Below are 20,391 nucleotides of genomic sequence, written 5' to 3' on the forward strand. Positions count from 1 at the left end.
CTTGAAAAACAGTTAATGTGGACAGCGTGCATCCAAAGTGTTTTGCGCCAGAGCGAGGCTGGAAATAGCCTCTTCGGCTCCATCCACGATCCATCATGGCGGTGGGAAAAAATAAGAGACTGACTAAAGGAAAAAAGGGACTTAAAAAGAAGATGTGAGTGGAAAAATTAAAAAATTTTCTTTTAGAGCTGTGTTTCCTTTGTGTAAGATTCATTCTATGAAAGTAGATTTCGTGGATGGCGAGAATTGGTGAAGGATTCGAGTGGATGTACACTTCGTGTTTTTATTTCAGTCAGCGAGTGGAGATTTTTAGTGAGGTGTTTGACGTTTTAAAGCTAGTGGAGTGTCATGGAAATTGAACTTTCTGATAAACGCTAGATCTGAAGGTGGCTCCCAGGTGTTGCTCTGCTTTAATTATGCGACAGTTAAGAGCTTATTTTTTTGTTTTTGCTAGCGTTGACCCCTTCACCAAAAAAGATTGGTACGATGTCAAAGCTCCGTCAATGTTCACTATCCGACAGATCGGCAAAACCATGGTGACCAGGACTACTGGAACTAGTAAGTCTCATTATTTGAAGCGCTATGCTTGAGATAGGTAAAAATTTAATTTAATTGGAACAATTTTGGTATTCTGATTAGCCTCTGTAAATTTCGAAATGTTAGCCTGGAGTCTAATCTCTTTTATTCCCAAGATTCGTAAACTGATCTTTGGAGTTTGTTTGTGAAATTAATTTAATGATTATGTTTCATCCACCATTTGCAAAACTTAGTTTCTTTCTTTTCGCTCAGAAATTGCTTCTGATGGTCTCAAGGGACGTGTGTTTGAAGCATCATTGGCTGACCTCCAAAATGACGAGGTTGCTTTCAGGAAGTTTAAGCTTATTGTTGAGGATGTCCAGGGTAAGAACTGCCTCACAAACTTTCATGGCATGGACATGACCACAGACAAGCTCAGGTCATTGGTTAAGAAATGGCAGGTTAGTGCAACATTGGTGAATTTCTGTTGAGTGTGCAAAACGATGAGGAAAAAGCCTCTTAATAATTTTGTCATCAGACAGGTCATCTTTTAGGCAGTACAGTCAAACCTCAATCATCTGGACTTCAGTTATCCAGATTTTTCCACTATCTGGGCTTGCTTCTCTGATTCTATCCTTTTTTTTTTTTTTTTCTAACACATTGACACCTGAACCGCCCGTAACCGCTCGAAGCTCGCGATCGCCTTGCGCGAGAACGCTTTCCCCCTACCTCCCCTACTAAGTGGAGTTTTGTCCCCAAACTTCCTCTATAGTTTGGAGATCAATAAGCCAATCAGAATGCGTTGTTTGCACATATATTTTGTCGACTTTAGGTGGTACTAGAGGGGCATTATTCTATGCGTCTTCACTAAATGATCAAATTTGAAAATATGGCGTCCACGCGGCCGACCCTCAAAATTTTCAAGTCGGATTTTTCGTTCATTTGCGATTGAGTTAGACCTTGTGGAATTCAGAATGTAAAGTAACAATGGTATAGAATACTCTGCTGGGAAAAGAATGGATATTCAGGTCTTAAAAGTGACAGAATGAGCTCTCAAGTCAACGACACTACGATTCTCTAAGGCGATGTGAATTATAGACGTAAAGTGAAAACCGAACTTTCGGACTTCAAGCAGGGCCTGGCGACAATTTAACGATTCGATGGCCCGGTAAATATTATGTTTGAGTAACAATGTGTTCAAAAAGTATAGTTTAATAGAAGACTTTGCCTCAAATCAAAGTTTTTTCAGAATTTTCAACATATTGCTGCGCAATTTCTGGCCATGAAGGCAAGTAAACAACGATCTAAGCATGATGAATTTTACTGCATGGGCTTTGTACAGGTAAGAAATTTGTACGTTTTTCGCTTATAACAGCAAATCAAAAACTGTTTTGAATAAATCTGACATCCCAAAATATTTCTTGGCCATTTTAGTCTTGCTTCCTGTTAATAGATTCCATGGAACTTGAGATTTCTTCACACAAATTTGCATATTTCCTTTTGAAATATGATCCACATGCCCATTTTCACCCATTCAAAAATATTTAGCAATTTTTATCTTTCATCTTGATTTTTGAGTTAAAATGTAATATGCACCCATCGCTTTTTTCGCCGGAAATAAGTTCTTTAATTAGTCCTCTTTCACTGGAGCTTGTTTTTTGGAAAAGATGATTTTTAAAAATTTACTGCGCATTGTGATTGCCTTCTTGGTTTCTCCAAAATTTTGACTTTTCGTTGGCACGTGTTACATGTAAGCGTCAATGGGTTGATATGGGTCAATCAGCCCAGTCCCCAGGAATTCAACAATAATTTGAATTTGTTGCACCATTAATCAATTGCCTTTTGCCACGAGCTTCCACTAGCTAATAATCTTTTCTTTTAAATCCCAACTCCTAAGATCTGAATGTTCATTCTCCTCTTAAGCTGCCATGCATTTCCTTGTCAATTAGTGGTGAGAATTTGTTGTTAGATCAGGATAACAACTTCTACCTGATAAGTTTGAGTATTCTCATTACCTGTTTGCTGGATTATGTATGGATATTATAGGGAGAAGTTGCTTCTTAATCACACACTGTATTATAGGGAGAAGTTGCATGTTAATCACCTCTGGGAGTTAAAGGGTTAATCAGGGCTTGAAGTTAATTTTTGGATCACTAACCCATTGGGTTAGTAGACATCTTTTTTGCTAACCAAATTATTAAGTTTGGTATCCAAGCTCACAAGTTAGGACATCTCAAATATTGAACATTTTGATAATAACGACTAGGACAAATTAAAGAGTAGCTGACATTGCATGGTGACCTTAAAAACGTTGACAATTATGCACCTATTTTATTTCCTCCCGTTTACTCTGATTAGTCAAGAACAGTACATCTACAGCACATTCTCTAAAAAGAGTTTAAATTGATTAAACAACTTGAGTATATTAAGTATTCCTCTAAGAATTGGGTCCATATGCTCTTTGTCCTGAGGTCTACCAATGTTTAAATATATTAGAAAATTTTACTAACCATGTCGGGTTAGTTGGACACATTTTTAGTAACCAAATGTTGAAAATTACTAACCATTGGTTAACGGGTTACCATTAATTTTGAGCCCTGTTATTAATGTCCCATGCTGCAAAAAATTTCTATACAGAAGGAGAATTGGAAAAAGTGGCTGAGAGAAAGGATTTGTGCATTATATTGTTCAACCTGTATTCTTAATCTGTGCATATGTTTTTCTGTCTTCAATTTAGACCCTGATTGAGGCGGCTGTTGATGTGAAAACCACTGATGGTTACCTATTGAGGTTGTTCTGCATTGGTTTTACAAAAAAGCGAGCCAACCAAATCAAGAAGACAGCTTATGCCAAGCATTCACAAGTGAAAGCCATTCGCAAGAAGATGGTGGACATCATTACACGTGATGTGAGCACTGGTGACCTCAAGGATGCAGTTAACAAATTGTAAGTAATGTAACACTGTAGAAACTACACCACTGACAACAGTCCATCTCAGGATTACCCTCACCTGAAAAATCAGACTACATGTACACAATCAAATGTAAAAATTGTACATGGTGAAAGAGCAGTGTAAAGAGTATGGGATTGAATGTCTTACTAACGTCATTTTCCCAGTCTGTACTATAAGTTACAGAACCATGCTTTTTCTGCTCAGATTTATGGTGCATGTTGTTTGTGCTTGGGCTTTGCAGTTGGCTTATGAATCTGAGCGGAAAAAAAACTTGTTCTACAACTTACAACCAGGAATGTAAAATGGTCACTGCTATGTGGTGGGGATGAAAAAAGAAAGAATATGTTTATTTAGCTTAGGAAGATTAATTGTTTTGTTTGCTCTAGATTTCTGTTTTCAATACCTGGATTTGAAATTGTTTGTGAAAGGTGAAAGTTTGCATTACTAGCTCATTTCCCCCCCCATTTCCATGTGATTGTCTCTGTAGGAATTCTGAAGGTATTCAGATTTTCTTTAGAGGCATTGGTGTTATTGTTGGTGGTTCATGTAATTCCTCAATGAACAATAGTAACAATACAATTAATTATAAAGAATCTTGCACCAGAACCCTTGCAAAACTGCCCTATTTACTTGAGAGAAAGCTGTTGGTCATATACTTCAAGAGAACGTCATAGCCTATTTTGGTTTCATTCCTTAGAATTCCAGATGCATTTGGCAGAGACATAGAGAAGGCATGTCAGTCCATCTACCCTCTTCATGATGTGTTCATCAGAAAGGTCAAGGTTCTCAAGAAACCTAAATTTGATAGTAAGTTTGCTTTCCATTGCTTTTACAGGGTTCCTGCACTCCTTGATAATCCTTGAAAGTCCTTGAATTTAAGTTTTTGTTTTCAAGGACTTGAAAACCCTTGAATTTAGTCTCACGTCCTTGAAAATTTGTGAAAAGTCTTTGAAAATAAGTGAAGATGAATCAAAGTCAAAGTTTTCTTTTTGATGTTGAAAGTATAAGTTTCTAGCACAAATCTTGAAAACAAGTTTTTCCTTCAAGTCCTGCATCCAATTATGATGTGTGATATGTGATAAAGAGCAATGTTTTTTTATTTCTGTTAGCTCCTATTTAGTACAAAAGGCTCTTGACTTTGAGAGCCAAGGTCCATGAAAATGACCTAAAAAGTCCTTGAAAGTCCTTTAATTGGGTTTCTGGAAAAGTGCAAGAACCCTGCTCTTACAAATGGGCATCAAAACAATATGATGTGTATTGGTTTTTACACTGCATTTACTGAAATCAGGGTCACCAAGACATAAGACTAAGAAGGGACTTTGTAACATTTAACACCTCAAATCTTGCATGGTCTTAAGCCATGGTTATTAAATACAGCCATTCAATCTGTACCTCTAGAGTGCAAAAGCACTTATTACCAATAAGGTAATAGGATAAAGCACCTACTTGATAGAAAGACTCTACTTACTGTGATTAGTGCTTTTGTTTTCAGTAAACTTTTTTACTGTTCGACCGTTTGGGGTAATGCTTCCAAAACTAATGTAAAAAAGTTACAGTTGGTTCAGAACTTTGCTGGCAGGATAGTTCGTAGTCTTAGAAAATATGATCACATTTCCGAAGGCTTAAAGTCACTTAAATGGCTTTCCGTTTCTGATAAATTATTTTTGTACGATTCCATTATGGTCCATAAGTGCATGAATGGTAGAGCTCCTGGCTATCTTATTAAGAAATTCATGCGTAGATCAGAACTTCATGACAGAAATACGCGATTTAAAAAAGATCTAAATCTGCTGAGATGCAGATTAAAAACTTGGCAACGATCTTTTGCCTATAGAGGGGCTACCTGCTGGAATAGACTCCCCAAAGACCTTAAAAGAAGTGGTGAACTCTGGTACTTTTAAGAAGAGACTTGTAAATATGCTTTTACCGGAAAATTGAATTATCTTTATTTCCCTTGTTGTTAATTTCATTAGTTGTTACATTTCATTCCTTTGTCTTATCTTGTAATTTTAATATATTGTGGCTGAAAAGCCCTGTAAAGGGAGCTTCAATAAATGTATGTAGGTATGTATGTATGTATGTACCAAGGGTTTGAACTTGTCATTAAATACACAGCACAGTCCAATAACCATTGTTCATCACACAAGTTAAGATTACTGCAGCTAATATTTGATGGACTTAATTTGGAAGCATTGGGAATTGTTTTCTTAATAAAGGCTTTTTGGTTTGTTTTCATAGTCTGGGTTGCCCCAGTTTTAGTAGCTGGATTGAAAAATAAGAAAATTGATATCATTAGGGAGAGTTGATACCATGATTTATCTAAAGCCAAGTAACGCAGGCATCTTGCTCATGGAACTTTCCCGCAACATTTTGGCTCTAAAAATTGTGGCAACATGTTAATAGTAATTGCCAGATCAAGTTTTTGGAACACATTTTTTCAACTTGCAACAACAAGTTGCACACATGGGGTAATACAGGTCACTCCTCTTTCAACTTTCAGTACAACATTATCTTGCAACAAGTCGAAACAAAAGACAACTTGTATAGTTTGGTTGTAATGGTTTAAGATTAATAAACATATCCTGTACTTTTTTTTCAGTTGGAAAGCTAATGGAGATGCATGGCGAGGGAGCAAGCCACACCACCACAGATGAGAGTGGCACCAAGATTGAGCGTGACAGCTTCGAGCCACCTGTGCAGGACTCTGTGTAAAAATATGCAGTGAAAATTGAACATAGCAAATTAAACTTCTGAAAGAAAAGTTGTGATTGTGTTTATTGCATGTATCAAAGAATGTTTTAGTAACAGTGTTTAGGCCCCAATTACAGGAACGACATAGGGTAGGTCAAATGAAATTTCTGATCTTACATTTGTTTCGTTTTTGATATTTCTGCCACTCTAATTCCATCAAAGTCGAAGGATTATTATGGTAAACTAAGTTTGGGTGAAGTCATATTTTTCTTATGGGCTATCAGGGCTTGACACTAACTTTTCAACTTACTAGCCAAATGGCTACCGACATCTTAGATGTTTTTAGATGTTATGACAATTTCAGTCTGTTTACTAGCCAAACTGGCTAGTGGAAATTGAAAACCACCAGCCAAAACTGAATTTCTACTAGTCTGTGGCTAGTGGGCTACCGTTAGTGTTGAGCCCTGGCTTTGTAGAAATGGAGCAGAAGCTGCAGCATCTTTGATAATATTAATGTTGTTGAAACATTTTCAGAGATCCTGCCAAGGGAAATTACAAGAACTAGAATAGTAAAAAGTTGATATGTTATTATCTAAGGAGAAACAGTTCGGAAAGTTCTAAAATATCCCAAAAGCGCATGCGTATGGAACACTACAATAAGTTCTACCAATGAACATAGTACACAGTCTGATTGGTCTCTTCAATTTCCAAGCGATGCTTCACCTGGTCATATAGCTCGCTTGTAACTAGTTGTGTCATTAAAGAAATAGAACGCATTTCTTCTGGGCTCTACAACGTGAAACAGCCACACGGGATGTTGGAAGAACACTCCAAAGCATATAAATCACACGCCTTCAGCTTGTAATTTCTAAGCTTTCCTCGTGTTCACTCAACATTCCAAGTGGCTTTATCACATTACAGAGCCTAGGAAAATGTGATCTATTGCCCAAACTTGACAGGCCAGTGACTTACAAGAGATAATCATTGTTTTTTTTCATTAATCCGAGTAGAATTATTTGTGGAAGAATAAGTTATTCTCGTTATTTACACACTTATTTCTAGCTATAAAAGATCACTTTAGATAATATTTGCCAAAAACTGTAGAAACAAAATTATTCGCTGAATTTTATACGGATGAGCTTAACGTCATGTTGAGTAATCTTCCCAGGAAGCCATGACCAGACAAGTGACGTGACACTTATTTCCCTGACAAATTTCCATTGAGACCTTGATTCGTGCCGTCACAAAACATTAAATACGATGATTTGGGGTGTTACGTGATGCTCTCACTTGAATCCCAATTGAACTGTCACGCAAAGCTCACAAGTGGTTTCCCGAGCCGTTAGTCATTTCCCTCCAACATGTCCTTTACAGTTTGATAAGTGCACCTATCCATCTCAGGACCGATTTCTGCCAGAACGTCATCCACTAAAGCGCGTTGTCTGGGTTGCTGAGAAATGATCAATTCACCAAAAAGGTAGATACCCATTCCCTGCAAATGGAGACAAAACATGATAAAGCAATTGATAACGTTTAAAAAGTCCCCTTCACCTAGCTTGGCGGGGACTTGACTTACGCATGAACAGAATTCCGGGTTATTTAAACAATTCAGGTCTTGTCCAGCTTGAAAAGTTTAACCAATTTGTTTTAAAATACTTTTTCAATCATTGCCAATCTTCGCCATCCTTCACCATTCCTGATCCTTACCATTTTATTCTAACACCTTCAGCTTATCTACCCTGGCTAAGGATTATTTCATAGCAATCCAATTGACTTGAAAAATAATGATTACAGGTGGAATTCGAGCAGTTTGCCGTAACCAAGACCTATGTAGAGGACCCCGGGGCAAGTGATTGGAGACAATTTCAGTAATGTGTTTTAAAAAATCTTTGTTGCCACCTAAGAGTCCTCTTTACAGTTGTGGGCTTGGTGGCCAAGCCTTTGAACAGGAGTGAGGCTAAAGGTGACCTTGTTATGATACAGCTGTTGCTGCTTTTCAAATGCAAATTTCTTTGTATCATGCTAACTAGATACTGGTCTCTATCACAACAATGTCACCCCCAGCCTAACTTCGAATCAAAGGCTTGGCAACTAAGTACACAACTGTGAAATGGTCTATTCAGATCAAGAGGTTACAAATGTTGTTCGCAACTTTGTTCCCAGGGCGTATAATAAATAATAATAAATAATGGACTTATTTAGCGCTATATCCGACTGCTCTATGGCGCTTTACAATACTGAGTTAAAAAGATAATGACTACAATTGATTAAAGACAAAATAATTAAGACAAACAATCACATAAAATCACAAAATATTTGAAAAGAAAGCTTTTTCAAAAAGGCAAGTCTTCAGACATTTCTTAAAAGCAGCCAAAGAAAAACCAGGCTACGTACAGGCCTGATTTTTTTCAGGTCTGATTTTCGCTATTGCCTAAATAGCGCTATCTACTGCGAGGATCGTGCATCATACGTATCTAATACCGCAGTTCAAAATATATGAGCTTCACATATTTATTCTATCTCAAAAACCAGGCTGTCTCATATGAATGGGTAGAGCATTCCACAACCGTGGGGCAGCCACCGCGAAAGCTCTGTCACCATAAGACTTTTGAATAGACCTTGGGACAACCAGAAGAGACTGTTTGGATGACCTGAGACTACGACTGGGGATATACGGTGTTAGCAAATCACTAAGATAAGAAGGGGCTAAATTATTCAGAGATTTAAAGACCAACAACAAGATCTTAAAAGCAATGCGATGCTCTACTGGTAACCAATGGAGCTCCCAAAGTAATGGTGAAGTATGACCAAATTTGGGACAACGCTTAACAAGACGAGCGGCACAGTTCTGTACAGACTGTGGCCTCTGAGTCTGGTATTTTGGTAGCCCGTATAAAAGGGCATTCCCATTGTCTAACCTGCGAGTTATAAGAGCTATTGTAGACTCCTCTGACAGATAGCTCCTAATTTTGGCGATCTTCCTTAGATGATAAAAAGCCGATTTACATATAGCACCAATATGCTTCTCAAACGTTAGACCATTGTCGAAAACTACACCCAAATTACGAGCTGATGTTGATGAATGTACTACGGAACAACCAATTTTAAGAGAAGATAACACGGGACGAGGCCGATACTGAGAACTAATAACAAGTAGCTCCCATTTGTCGCCGTTCAGCTTAAGCTTATTACAGCACATCCAGTTGACTATCTCACGAGCACAGGCTTCAACCTGAGAAACTGCCAAAGCCTCCGTATCACGACCCCGGGAATCGAAGGACAAGCACAACTGGGTATCATCGGCATAAAAGTGATAACCCATGTTATACCTTCCAACAATATCCCCGAGTGGTGAAGTGTGCAGTAAGTAGAGTATGGGACCTAAAACAGACCCCAACAGACACTGGAATCGAGGTTGATCTGTTTGTAATTTGGTAATATCAACTAAGTTGAAATTAGATACAATGGATATATGAAGTTCATATATTTTGAACTGCGGTATTAAATACGTATGATGCAGGATCCTTCGCAGTAGATAGCGCTATTTATGCAATAGCGCTATTGCGTAAATAGCGCTATCTACTGCGAAGGATCGTGCATCATACGAAAGTTGAAATTGTAAATTGGCCACAGTAAAGGTTTTATAAAACCCACACAACCCACAATTCCTCCACTCGCTCTGAAGAAGGGCTAGCGCTCGAAACATCAGCTCTTAAACACTTTACGGTGGCCAATTTACAATTTCAACTTAGTTGATATTACCAAATTACCTTGGTACCCCCACCGACGCAGCACCACAGTTTCTTTACAAACTTACTCCCATTATTCATTGATCTATTTGTGTACGGGTAATCACCATATTGTAACCTCATAGGAATCACCACGTGATCTGAACTGAGTGACAAGGATGTAAACACGTTGGCCAGATGTACCTTTTGATCTCTACGAAGTGATCTGAAACGCCCGACTAAATATTAATTTAAGGATACTACCAGAAATTCAAGAGAGAAAATGTCTTTCGGGTTTTTTTCTACGTACCTGATCCTCTACCAAAAATTTTTGTACATCTGGTAACCCAGAAGTGTAACTATAACGAGAAAGTAAGGAAATAACTATTTTTAGTAAGAGCGATTATCGAAAAAATCCGGAAGTATGTTGGTTTGCTTCCTCTCACTCTATCATTGGTCTGGAAAACTCGCGCCAGACTCAACTAATCAGATGCAAAACGAAAACAACTGCGAATTTGTCACTAGTGAATGATCTAAAAAAATTCGCGCAACCCTCTCAGCCAATCAGATGTAAGAGTACAGCAAATTCGACGTGGTCGCTTACGCTCCTCCACAATTCCCACTGTCTATGAAGCACGACTCTCTTTGGCTCCACTCGCCATTTTGATTTTTTTGGTTTCGTTTTGACGATACTCAGTCGAAAGGCACTCTAACTATCCTTTCGGAGACGACATTATATCAACGGTGAACACTTGGTATACTTACTTATGTTTTACCACGAGTTCACACCAGCGATGTCGAATCTGCAGAAATGAAACACACGATCATTGCCTTAGCACTAAAAATCCAAGGGCTGAGCTATCCTCGTGCTCAACAAACCTTTGTTTCGCTACGTTCTTATTGTCGTCGTAGTCGCAGATTGCTTAAAGTTACTTTTACGATAATCGGAACGAGCACTGTTGCCACGGAAAAGAAACTTCCATGATTTAATTCAAATTACAAATTTAGTTATAAAAGGTGAAGGGCAGAGAGACTAAAAATTAAAAGAACATAAAAAGACAATTAGAGTGGTTAAAACTGGAGGATTTACTGGTAAACTGTCTTCAAGGGAACGACGAAATGAGCATAGCGACAAAATATTTGACGAACCTCGGCATTTCCGTTTGATAAGTTGTAGCATTTGTCCAACTGACGCAGTGTGTTATGGGATATCGCCTCTCGCTCCAAAAGTTTTTCCAGCAACAAAACAACTTGTTCAGCGACCTCCTATAAAAGGGAAAAAAGAAAGAAAAGAAACCGCTACATTAACCGTCCGGTAAGGCTTATTTGAGATTCCTGAGGCACCGAAGGGAGAACTAAATCGTCATTTGACGTCGGAATTCTTCGGGTCGGTTTGGATCGTTCCGAAATGTACCGACAATAGGTTAAGACGCTTTTCGGAACGGTACGAGTAAGAACAATGGGCTGCTGTTGTATTTGCATTAAAAATCTTAGAACTCACCAAATTGGAGCTGGGAGGTTTCTTTCTCTTTCGAACTTTGAGCGTCTTGTTCCGTTTGTTAATCGTATCTTGTTTCTTCCAGACCTGAAACTAAAAATATCCGACAATTTCCCAAAATCAGCACTTAGATATCGGCATTCAATAAATCAATAAACGCCAATGAAGTAGTTTTCTTCAGCTAAGTTAACCGGGCACACACCTCGTTTTCCACCTGAGAAACAAGTTCATTGTCCGGGCTGTCAAACCTCTTCGGAAAAGACTGGGAGCAAACAAATAAGAATTTCATTTTAGTAGCACTAATAGCGCTATCTACTGCGAGGATCGCACATCATACGTAAATAATAAGCATGCAAAAAATTCATCATGCTCTCTGACTGAGAGGACTTTAATTAGTCCCGAACAGTTCAAAACGTTGAAATAAAATGTATAATCATTGAAAGGCAATCAAAGTATTTCTCGAGGAATCTGGAATAAGTAAGCATTTGAAAAATATTTACAGACACTAACACCACTAATAAGCTGGGGTCTCCAGAGCTTTGAAAATCTACACATTTATTCGAGTTTGATATCAAAATCATTTGATTAACTGTATAGAAGTGAAAATTTGAAAACCTTATCAATCTTAAACTTCAAGGAGTCAGTAAAATGCAATCTAGTCAAAGACTATTAGCTACTTATAGACTTATTAGCAACTTATGTACTTATTAGCAGTGTATTGTTTTCCAATTTACAGTAATCTAGTCTCCTGTTAATTTCTGTAACCTTTTTTAAGTACTTCTTTATTTTGTGCTCTTCTTATATTAATGTTTAGTATTCAAAAATAACTCTAACTATTTTAAACTTCCTTCATATCTTATAAATTCCGTTTGCTTTTTCTTTTTTCTTGTGCGTGTGTGTGTGCATTTGTGCTTCAATCTTCTTGCTGACCTGTATTTTAATTTTATTTAATGCTGATGTTAACCAGCTGCCTGGCTCCGCTAGTTCTTATGGTTAATCCAGGCTTCTAGTACTCCAATTTTTTTCTAATAATTTCTTTCAAATTTGTAACTCTTTTGCTTAGAGCAAGTATGAATGTGAGTACAAATAAAGATTATCCGTTGTCCGTTAAACACATCCAGGTCGTTCAAAACACGATGACACTTCAACGACTTTTTTTAATTCAGTTTTTAGTTACGCAAGTTTAATAAGTATATTATTTTGTTCCTAGCTACATAACAAACTTACCCTAGGTAATCCAGGGCTTTCCAGCCATTCATGCGTGAGCTTGTCCTTCATTTCTCTTTGACATGAAAGAAGCCAACAATTAATAGAGTATAAGGAAAATGAAAACGAAGGTAGACGTTGTATCCATCGGTTACGATAGAAGCTCTTGAGTCTTACCTTGGCACATTGGGAAACCTTTCCATAAAGAGGCCGAAGAAGTCCTATATGGTTATCAAAAAAGAAATAATAAAAAATACAGATTTTACGACATCTTGATAGCCCACAGGCAGAACAGGCCATGTGGAAGCATTTTAGAATATGCATTTCACTAAAGCCGTTTCGAATTTCCATTTTATAAAGGAATATACCTAGATAAAGAAATTATGTCTTCAAATTTTGCCGTCAGTAAAAAACTACTTACTTTGCTTTGCAGCTATTTCTTTACCTATCTTTTTGTGTCTGAAGCCGTTTCAATATCCATTTAGATTTCGAGTTGTACTTCCAATAACAATTACTTTCACTCTAAATAGACAGTCACAGAAATAACTCATACACAAACTCGTCCTTATACTTGGACATAACATTTAATTACATAATAAAGTCGATCATAAAATTACTTCAGACGGTTTTTTCAATATGATGAGAAACTAAATGATCGCAGCACAAACCACTACATCGAATCTTTAACCCTTTACACCCTAACATCAGTATGCATATTCTCTATACTGTTCTCTATACATTTCCCAAGGTGCTGACAAGGAGAATTTTTTTTAATAATCAAGAGTTTCTTTAGGTGATGATCATTTCTTTTATTCTCGTGACTCTACTGTTTTATTCAGGGATCACTCTTAGGGTTGAAATGGTTGAGCCATAAAAGTAGACACGGAACTTGCCTCTGAAGTAACAAGTTGTTCTTTGAAATGCTGCACATACTCGAACAAAAACTGATCAAATTCTTCAAGTCCAACCATATTCGCCATGCGATGAAGCAAAAAGTAGCCCTGAAAGGAAACAAGACATGGTTATACTACCATGCGCTGTTGTACAGCGGTTGTATGTAGTATGGGTTACGAATAGGTTCTCATTGAACACAGTTGTCAAACATTGGGCATGCGCACGGGGATCAAATTTGGCCGGCCGCACACTCAAAAAAGGTAAGGTCTGCACTTTTATCAAATGGACCATTCAGCCGGAGTTTATCTCGACTTCTGTAAACATAAAGCGACTAGGATCACGATAAGGAATATTATCACCTCAAAGCCCCCTCTCCCTCCCCACCCTCCTACTCAAAATTTGATCAAGGCTTCCCTGACATTCGGCTAGTGTCCACCTATTTTTGCCCGAAACATATTACTCGGCCAGGTCTCGAACCCAGACCTCTCGACCCGTAGTCCAGCACGCTGACCATTACACCGCCGCGTCACGGCTTCCGCCACTTTCTGTTCAAATGAATATGAAGCAAACAGGGCACACCTTGAGGTAATGAACTTGTGTCCATTTTTTGGAGCAGATTTGACCGAACTGGACCACAGTGTGCGGTTTGATAGATGAAGAATCCGGCTGACAAGAACTCCTCTCAACAGCTTCAGCCACCGAAATAGCTGTGAATCATAAAAGCAAACGTCAGTGGGACTGTTGTGAAGGTTGCACTAGCTTCCCTGCGTACCAATCTGGTTTCTCTCTCTTGCTGCTCTTTCAAAAGAAAAAAACCTGTCTTTAAATGGGCAATGGCTTGTTCGGAAGCCTCACGGTTCCTTTTACCTCGAGGCTCCAGTCCAATCAAACTATGTATTTATCCAAACATATGCTATATATCATACATAATTTTCTTGTAACCTCTTTGTAATGGCATTCTTTCTGAACTATAACAGATTTGTTTGTTGTTAAGAGTTTTTGTTACTTGAACTAAAAGGACAGGCTCTTACCAGATTTCGGTTTCACGACTTTAGGCCTGTAACGAAAAGAAAACATCCCGTTTTGTTAGCTTTACATCCAAAATTATAGGCTTGTCTTGAATTCTGTATTACATCCAAAATTATAGATCTGTCCTGAATTCTGTATCAACGATTTCTTTGTTTCTTAGTGTTACAATATTCAAAGCAAGACGTGTACTTAACTCTTACAGCTGCAGGAGCCTACTCCCTCTAAGTCGCCTCCATCCCCCACCCCCAAAATGTACTACCTCGTTTGGCTTGTGCCGCCATTCATGGTGAGGTTTTCGGAGGTAAAGTCATAGCTGAATCTTCATTTCTAAGTCACTGTTACTTGCCACTCCAGAGATTTTCAGCTGTAAGATTTTCTTACCTCAAACACTTGAGACTGTCATCACATTCTTTGATTTCAGACAACAAACATCTGTGCCGAAGAATTTGCCTCATTTCTCGAAAAAACCTGTCTTTATCCCTGGACCACTACGGGGGAAAAAATTGAGCAGAATACAGGTCACACAAATACTGTGTCTTAAAACCTGCTTAGTTGACAGTTTTGTGTACGCTGAAGCGATGGGTGGCAAAAGCACGAGTGGCTTGAGACTGAAGATACTCGCACCTTCGCAGTTCGCCTCTTAGCGCACACAAACCGTAGATGGTGCACAAAGAACGCAGGCTGACAGTCTCAATGCCCATTTAGGGCACTTTACGGTCGCTGTAAAAATACCAATATAAAAAAAAGGTATCAAACCAGAAAGAGAGAGGTGGTTCAAAAAAGCAGACCCACCGGCCATTTTACAAAGCGCAGCCAAGAAGGAGAACTTGGGGCAATCAAGAACAAATACAGTGAGTAGCATGGTGAAGGTTTTGGACCCAGGACCCCACCAGTGCCCTAACCACTCGGTCTCTCCCCAGTTCACTCTCCTTCGTGGTACACATAGGTTACATGTTAACCACTTCTGGGAGTTGAAGGGTTCAGTAAGTAAGTAGGTAAATAATTGTAAGTATCCAACCTCCTCTGATTGTAAGTCTCCAAGTGTCGATGAAAGTGGTGAAAATTCACCGCTTCGTATGTCGGCAAATTTCCGTCACTACTCACCTCCACTTCGGCTATCAGTGTTGGTGCGTTATTTTTTCAGTGTATGTAAGAAACACGAATTGTGCACGCACCCTCTCAGCCTTTGATTGAATCTTCTCTTCGACGAACGTGGCGAACCCCTCTGAAAGCCATTCCTCTCTCCAATCCTTGGTGCCAACCAGGAGCCCGAACCAGGCATGCGAGATCTCATGTGCAAGGCGTACACGCATGCTCGCCTCACCAGAAAGAAGAGACTGGGACAGAAACACCAGATTGGGACTATAAGACCGAAAAAAGATGAATATCTCAAAACTCAACTTTGAATTTCAATTGTTTGGAACCTGGATTCAAACTAGTCGGTAAGAATGGAATATACACCAACCTTTTGAGTCCCATGCAAGCGAAACACTTTGGCAAAACCAACATGTCCAACCTTCTGAATGGAAAAGGACCCAACAACTCGCAGGAAGCTTCTAGAAATTTAGGAGCGTATCCTAGCAACTCCTCTGCCGCCCTGTCAATCAAACTAGGCGGAGCAAACAAACGACACGTTACCGGCACGTTGGGGTTATCACCATTTTTAGTGTCGGCGGTTCTTGATAGCCGGCACTGCCACCACCCCACAGCCAATGCCAGAGTTGAGCAGGGAAGAGGACAATCCATCTCATAGTGGTACGTCACTGAAAAATGATTTTAAAAAAGTTTTTTTTTTTCTAGAAATTTCACGATACGGAATTTAGTTACACACTTGAGGTATGCTGTTTGGAGTAGATGAGACTTATTTTTACGAATATCTCCGTTAACTTCTGAATTTAAAATTCCCAACTATAGCAAAAGTCAACAGCGAAACTTGAACAAAACGTCGCACGAAAGAAACCACCTAACAATCTCATTAAAACTCAAACTGATTAGTCAAACGGCACCAACATTTTTGGCGAGTCACCGAGGCAGTAAAGGAAAACCAACGACATTCCGGATCACTTCTGACAAACGTCTCCCATTCAATGGGTTAGCCCATTCAATATTTCTGTTTTTAGTGATCGTGCATTGCATATTCGCACCATGTAGCTACCTTTCCGTCTATCAAACTTAAGTTTTGAAGTTATTCGCCTGCAGTCTGATTCAATCTCCTCGATCCATATTCATTCCCCTTCCCTTTTGATTTATCCTTAATTTTATGGTACTCATCACTTCTGTCAAATATTTTTATACCGGAATTAATCTATCTAAAGGCGATTCTCTGTGACGGTATGATTGTTTCTTAAATGTAACGTAGTTGCTTTTAAACCTACCTTTCGTGACGTGGATTATAATGACGGCCAACGATATGACTGACCAGGAGCCCCATTTCTCGAATGTCCCGGTGAATTAACGGGCCCGAAGCTATATTTTAGAATCAGAATTTGATTTAAAGAATAGAGAAGCATATTGTGGCTTCCTGACCAGTCCATTTTGTTTCTTTAGCTGAAAGTTTTACTGAACAATTTTCAAAACTTTTTAAACCTTCATCTCGAATGAAACCAGAACAGCTTTACAGGCCCGACGAGTTACCGGGACGCTCAAGAAAGGGGGCCCAGAAAAGAAAAGAATTGAAGTGTTACCTTGATCACCATTCCCAGTGGTTTTCCCAACAAACTGATTCCCACTCATTAAGACAACGCAGCCCTCCGGAACGTGGATGGATGCCTGCCATGTTGACATGGCAACAGGAGGCTCCTGACATGGCATCAGAGAACGATTGTTGATGTAAGCACCGGGCGAGAATACAGAGGGCCTAGTGCAGAGGGAAAATAACACAAGTTCAATTCATTCAATCTCCTTGAAAAATTCCTGGCTGTTTTACATTTTTTCACAAGATAACAAGGAGTATATGGCGTTATATCAAGACAGGATTCCACCATCTAACTGACCACGTTGTCTTCTCTGATCAATTGTTCTCTAGATAATGAATTGATCTCATAAGGAGAGGTTACAAATTCTGAATCAGGTCCAGGTTCACGCCTTACTTACTTGCCATCTTGATCAGTAGCCCAAGTCAATGACGATCCTTCTGGACTGGTGTGGTATTTAATCCACACACATCTTGGCCACGCCTTGCCAGTTGCTTCAGGTTTCGAAATCTGTACAAACCAACCATACACTGAATACGACAGGCCCTTAAACGGCAAAGGCGTATGGGATTTGTCGCCAACAATGTTCCCTAAGAAGCCGAGTTGTACCTCTGAAAAAGACATTTCGGGTGTCAAAAGGCCGCTTTGTTTCTGTCCGCAAAATGTTACCTGGAAATCATCTGGAAGAACAACTTCGCTCACAGATTCAATGCTCACCAAGGTACTGTCCAACGTCATTTGAAATTGCTTTTTCGTGACCTCCTCGTTGCGAGGTTCAAGAAATAGCACTATGTTTCCTTTCATACTTTTTTCATTGAATTCGACAGACAAGTCAAGAATGTAGTGATACACGAGAACTTCGTCGACGTTTGCCATTAACGGCAGATCGTCGCTTTTATCCCATTTACAGCTAATAAATCTTTCATCGTTCCTCCTTCCTTTACAATCAGAATCAGATTCGCTTTTTGTTCTCTTAGTTAGATTTTGAGGTACGTCGCAAACGAAATCAGTCAATAGAGGCCTCTTCCCCCCACAACTGCCTTTTCTATCTGCTTTTTCACCAACATTAGTGGCATCATCAGTTTCGACTTCTTTGCACTCCACCTCATGGTTTCCTTTACAATAATCCGTAAAATTCTGAAGCCATGATTGGAATGACATCTTCATTTGCACTCCATTCGGCAGAGTGCAGGAACTTGTGTCACTTACGGTTACCGCTGACCTAATCCTATCCTTTTTCTTGTTTTTCTTCTTTTTATCCTTCTTCTTCTTCCTCTTTTCCAGAACTGCATGTTTATCTGCCCCACATTTTCCAGGAGACGAGGGAGGAATCGTGGGTGCATTTTCATCCACTATAGTTTCCCCTGAGGTTCCTTCTACCATTGACGTGCTCATGTTCGTAGCATCAAAGCTACTAATCGACGATAAATGCTCAGGACGAGGCCCATCCTCAGCTCGGTACATTGTAACTTCTGCATCCTGGGACCCCTCCCCTAGGTTTGCGTCTGCCCTAACCGGCACAATGGCTGGACTCAGTTTGTTGCAGCATATCACACCTTCCGAATCCTTACGCAAGACATCTTCATAGTTTGTCAGTTCCATTTCTCCTTTTTCCTCTGTTAAACTCTTACCCTCCCACTCTTGGGTCACGCACGGGTTAGGGCTAACAGCTGTACATGGATCCTTACGAACCATGGATCCTTTTTCCTTGTGACACAAACCATTGTCTGCTTCTTCAAAAAGCCGAGATTCATCACCAATCGGCTTCATTTCACTTTCGTTCCTCTGTACCGAGACTGTGCTCATCCCATCTGAGCCACCGTCCACGAATGGCTCCTGCTGAAAAGGTGCTCCATCTGCCTCCTTCACACACCTGCTTCTCTCCTGACTGTATTCTTCCTCCTCCTTGAACCCCGCTTCCTCCTCCTTGAACCCCGCTTCCTCCTCCTTGAACCCCGCTTCTTCCTTCTTGAACCCCGCTTCCTCCTCCTTGAACCCCGCATCCTCCTTGTGTACGGTCGCAGATAAACTGAAAATTGAAGGTGAATTCTCCAAACACGTCGCGCCACATGGTTCCTCAACAAGCCTTTGCTTGTCATGATCTGTCTTAAAGTTGCCATCTTTTTCCTTTGATGATACTGAATTTTTTCCCAGTGGATAAGTTGCTAACAAATAGTTTGAGGCTGACGATGGAATGCTTTGACTCATGACATCGTCAAGCTCATTTCCTTCAGTAATGGTAATGTTTTCAAGCGAAGACTTATCGCTGTTGTTGAACACTTCCTCAGCTAACGCCTTAGCGCATGTCACAATGTTAGAACCAGAGCTACATGCATGTACAGCTTTATCTTCAGTTCTCTCTGCACTGGAAGTTGTGGGTGTCTCGCACTGCCACATTTTACGGCCTTGCTCCTTTCTTACTGTAGTGGGCAGAGTGCTTGGCACATTATTCCCTAAATTGTCGTGAAACGATTGACATGCGTTTTCGTTTGTTGTAGATGTGCATACAATTGAAGGTAACGTTACGTGAGAGGAAGAATCTTCCTCTGGATTGCGCGCTGGGGGTTGGACGTCACTATTGGAAAGACAAGTGGAAACTCCTTTCTCGTGAACAGATTCCAACTTGTTTCCTCCACTGGAAGTCATGTGGGTAGCTTTCCCAAATGTTTCAATCGTAGATTTGGACTCTACAGGCTTTGGCGCCGCTGATAACAAATGGAGTCCACACTTTCTACCCAAGCCTGACAAAACGTAGCAAGTCTCCATGTACACTTCTTCCAACGTCCACGATGATAAACCATGTCCAACTGGCTTTTTACTGTAAACAGCTAGAAAAGGACAAAGACATACATTATTAACACATGGCAGAAGTCCGAATTCTGTGACAAGGGCCGAAGTCAAAATCGAGTTCATGAAGTGTTTTTCTGATGCAAAAGCATCTGTTACTAGTTTCATAAGCACCAGCTTCTTTCATACAACAAAAAAGGAAATACCAGTCTTAATAACGCCAATTAATTTCATCTTCGCCTTACTTTCGTACATAACCTTACATAGATTAAAACTGGAAAGAAAGCAACCCGTAAAATGGAAGTTGATGCCGTCGGAAGAGATTCTCGTCCCTTTAGAGTACTTGTTTCCGCAGGCTACTGTTACTTTTTACGTCGGTTGGTCACAAAAAATATT

The 20,391-nt window shown here is 39.6% G+C and overlaps 2 protein-coding genes across 2 annotated transcripts in view; one reads left to right on the top strand and one right to left on the bottom strand.

Moving 5' to 3' along the window:
- On the top strand, nucleotides 1-6,230 carry LOC111338466 (small ribosomal subunit protein eS1). Its single transcript, XM_022944977.2, has 6 exons — nucleotides 1-154; nucleotides 455-558; nucleotides 790-977; nucleotides 3,254-3,462; nucleotides 4,167-4,276; nucleotides 6,069-6,230. Exons 1-6 carry the CDS (start codon nucleotides 96-98, stop codon nucleotides 6,179-6,181), a joined length of 783 nt encoding a protein of 260 aa, XP_022800712.1. The 5' UTR covers nucleotides 1-95; the 3' UTR covers nucleotides 6,182-6,230.
- The window catches only part of LOC111338453 (uncharacterized), a 20,208-nt gene continuing 6,034 nt past the window's right edge, over nucleotides 6,218-20,391 (bottom strand). Inside the window, exons 9-24 of the mRNA XM_022944957.2 lie at nucleotides 17,609-20,036; nucleotides 17,200-17,372; nucleotides 15,981-16,278; nucleotides 15,691-15,877; nucleotides 14,897-15,003; nucleotides 14,518-14,543; nucleotides 14,066-14,193; nucleotides 13,486-13,593; nucleotides 12,770-12,813; nucleotides 12,614-12,668; nucleotides 11,589-11,648; nucleotides 11,390-11,479; nucleotides 11,038-11,154; nucleotides 10,654-10,691; nucleotides 10,199-10,247; nucleotides 6,218-7,652 (exon numbers count right to left, since the gene is read on the bottom strand). Of these exons, the coding sequence (XP_022800692.2) occupies nucleotides 7,503-7,652; nucleotides 10,199-10,247; nucleotides 10,654-10,691; nucleotides 11,038-11,154; nucleotides 11,390-11,479; nucleotides 11,589-11,648; nucleotides 12,614-12,668; nucleotides 12,770-12,813; nucleotides 13,486-13,593; nucleotides 14,066-14,193; nucleotides 14,518-14,543; nucleotides 14,897-15,003; nucleotides 15,691-15,877; nucleotides 15,981-16,278; nucleotides 17,200-17,372; nucleotides 17,609-20,036 (4,058 nt within the window). The 3' untranslated portion in view covers nucleotides 6,218-7,502. The remainder of the gene's footprint in view (nucleotides 7,653-10,198; nucleotides 10,248-10,653; nucleotides 10,692-11,037; nucleotides 11,155-11,389; nucleotides 11,480-11,588; nucleotides 11,649-12,613; nucleotides 12,669-12,769; nucleotides 12,814-13,485; nucleotides 13,594-14,065; nucleotides 14,194-14,517; nucleotides 14,544-14,896; nucleotides 15,004-15,690; nucleotides 15,878-15,980; nucleotides 16,279-17,199; nucleotides 17,373-17,608; nucleotides 20,037-20,391) is intronic.

Source organism: Stylophora pistillata, chromosome 9, assembly GCF_964205215.1.
Source record: "Stylophora pistillata chromosome 9, jaStyPist1.2, whole genome shotgun sequence".
NCBI lineage: Eukaryota > Metazoa > Cnidaria > Anthozoa > Scleractinia > Pocilloporidae > Stylophora > Stylophora pistillata.

Excerpts from the sequence above, each read along its gene's own strand:
- LOC111338466 (XM_022944977.2), top strand. The coding sequence starts at position 96 with ATGGCGGTGGGAAAAAATAAGAGACTGACTAAAGGAAAAAAGGGACTT. Across the intron at positions 3,463-4,166 it reads AAGGATGCAGTTAACAAATT|AATTCCAGATGCATTTGGCA; the intron begins GTAAGTAATGTA and ends TTCATTCCTTAG. Across the intron at positions 4,277-6,068 it reads CAAGAAACCTAAATTTGATA|TTGGAAAGCTAATGGAGATG; the intron begins GTAAGTTTGCTT and ends CTTTTTTTTCAG.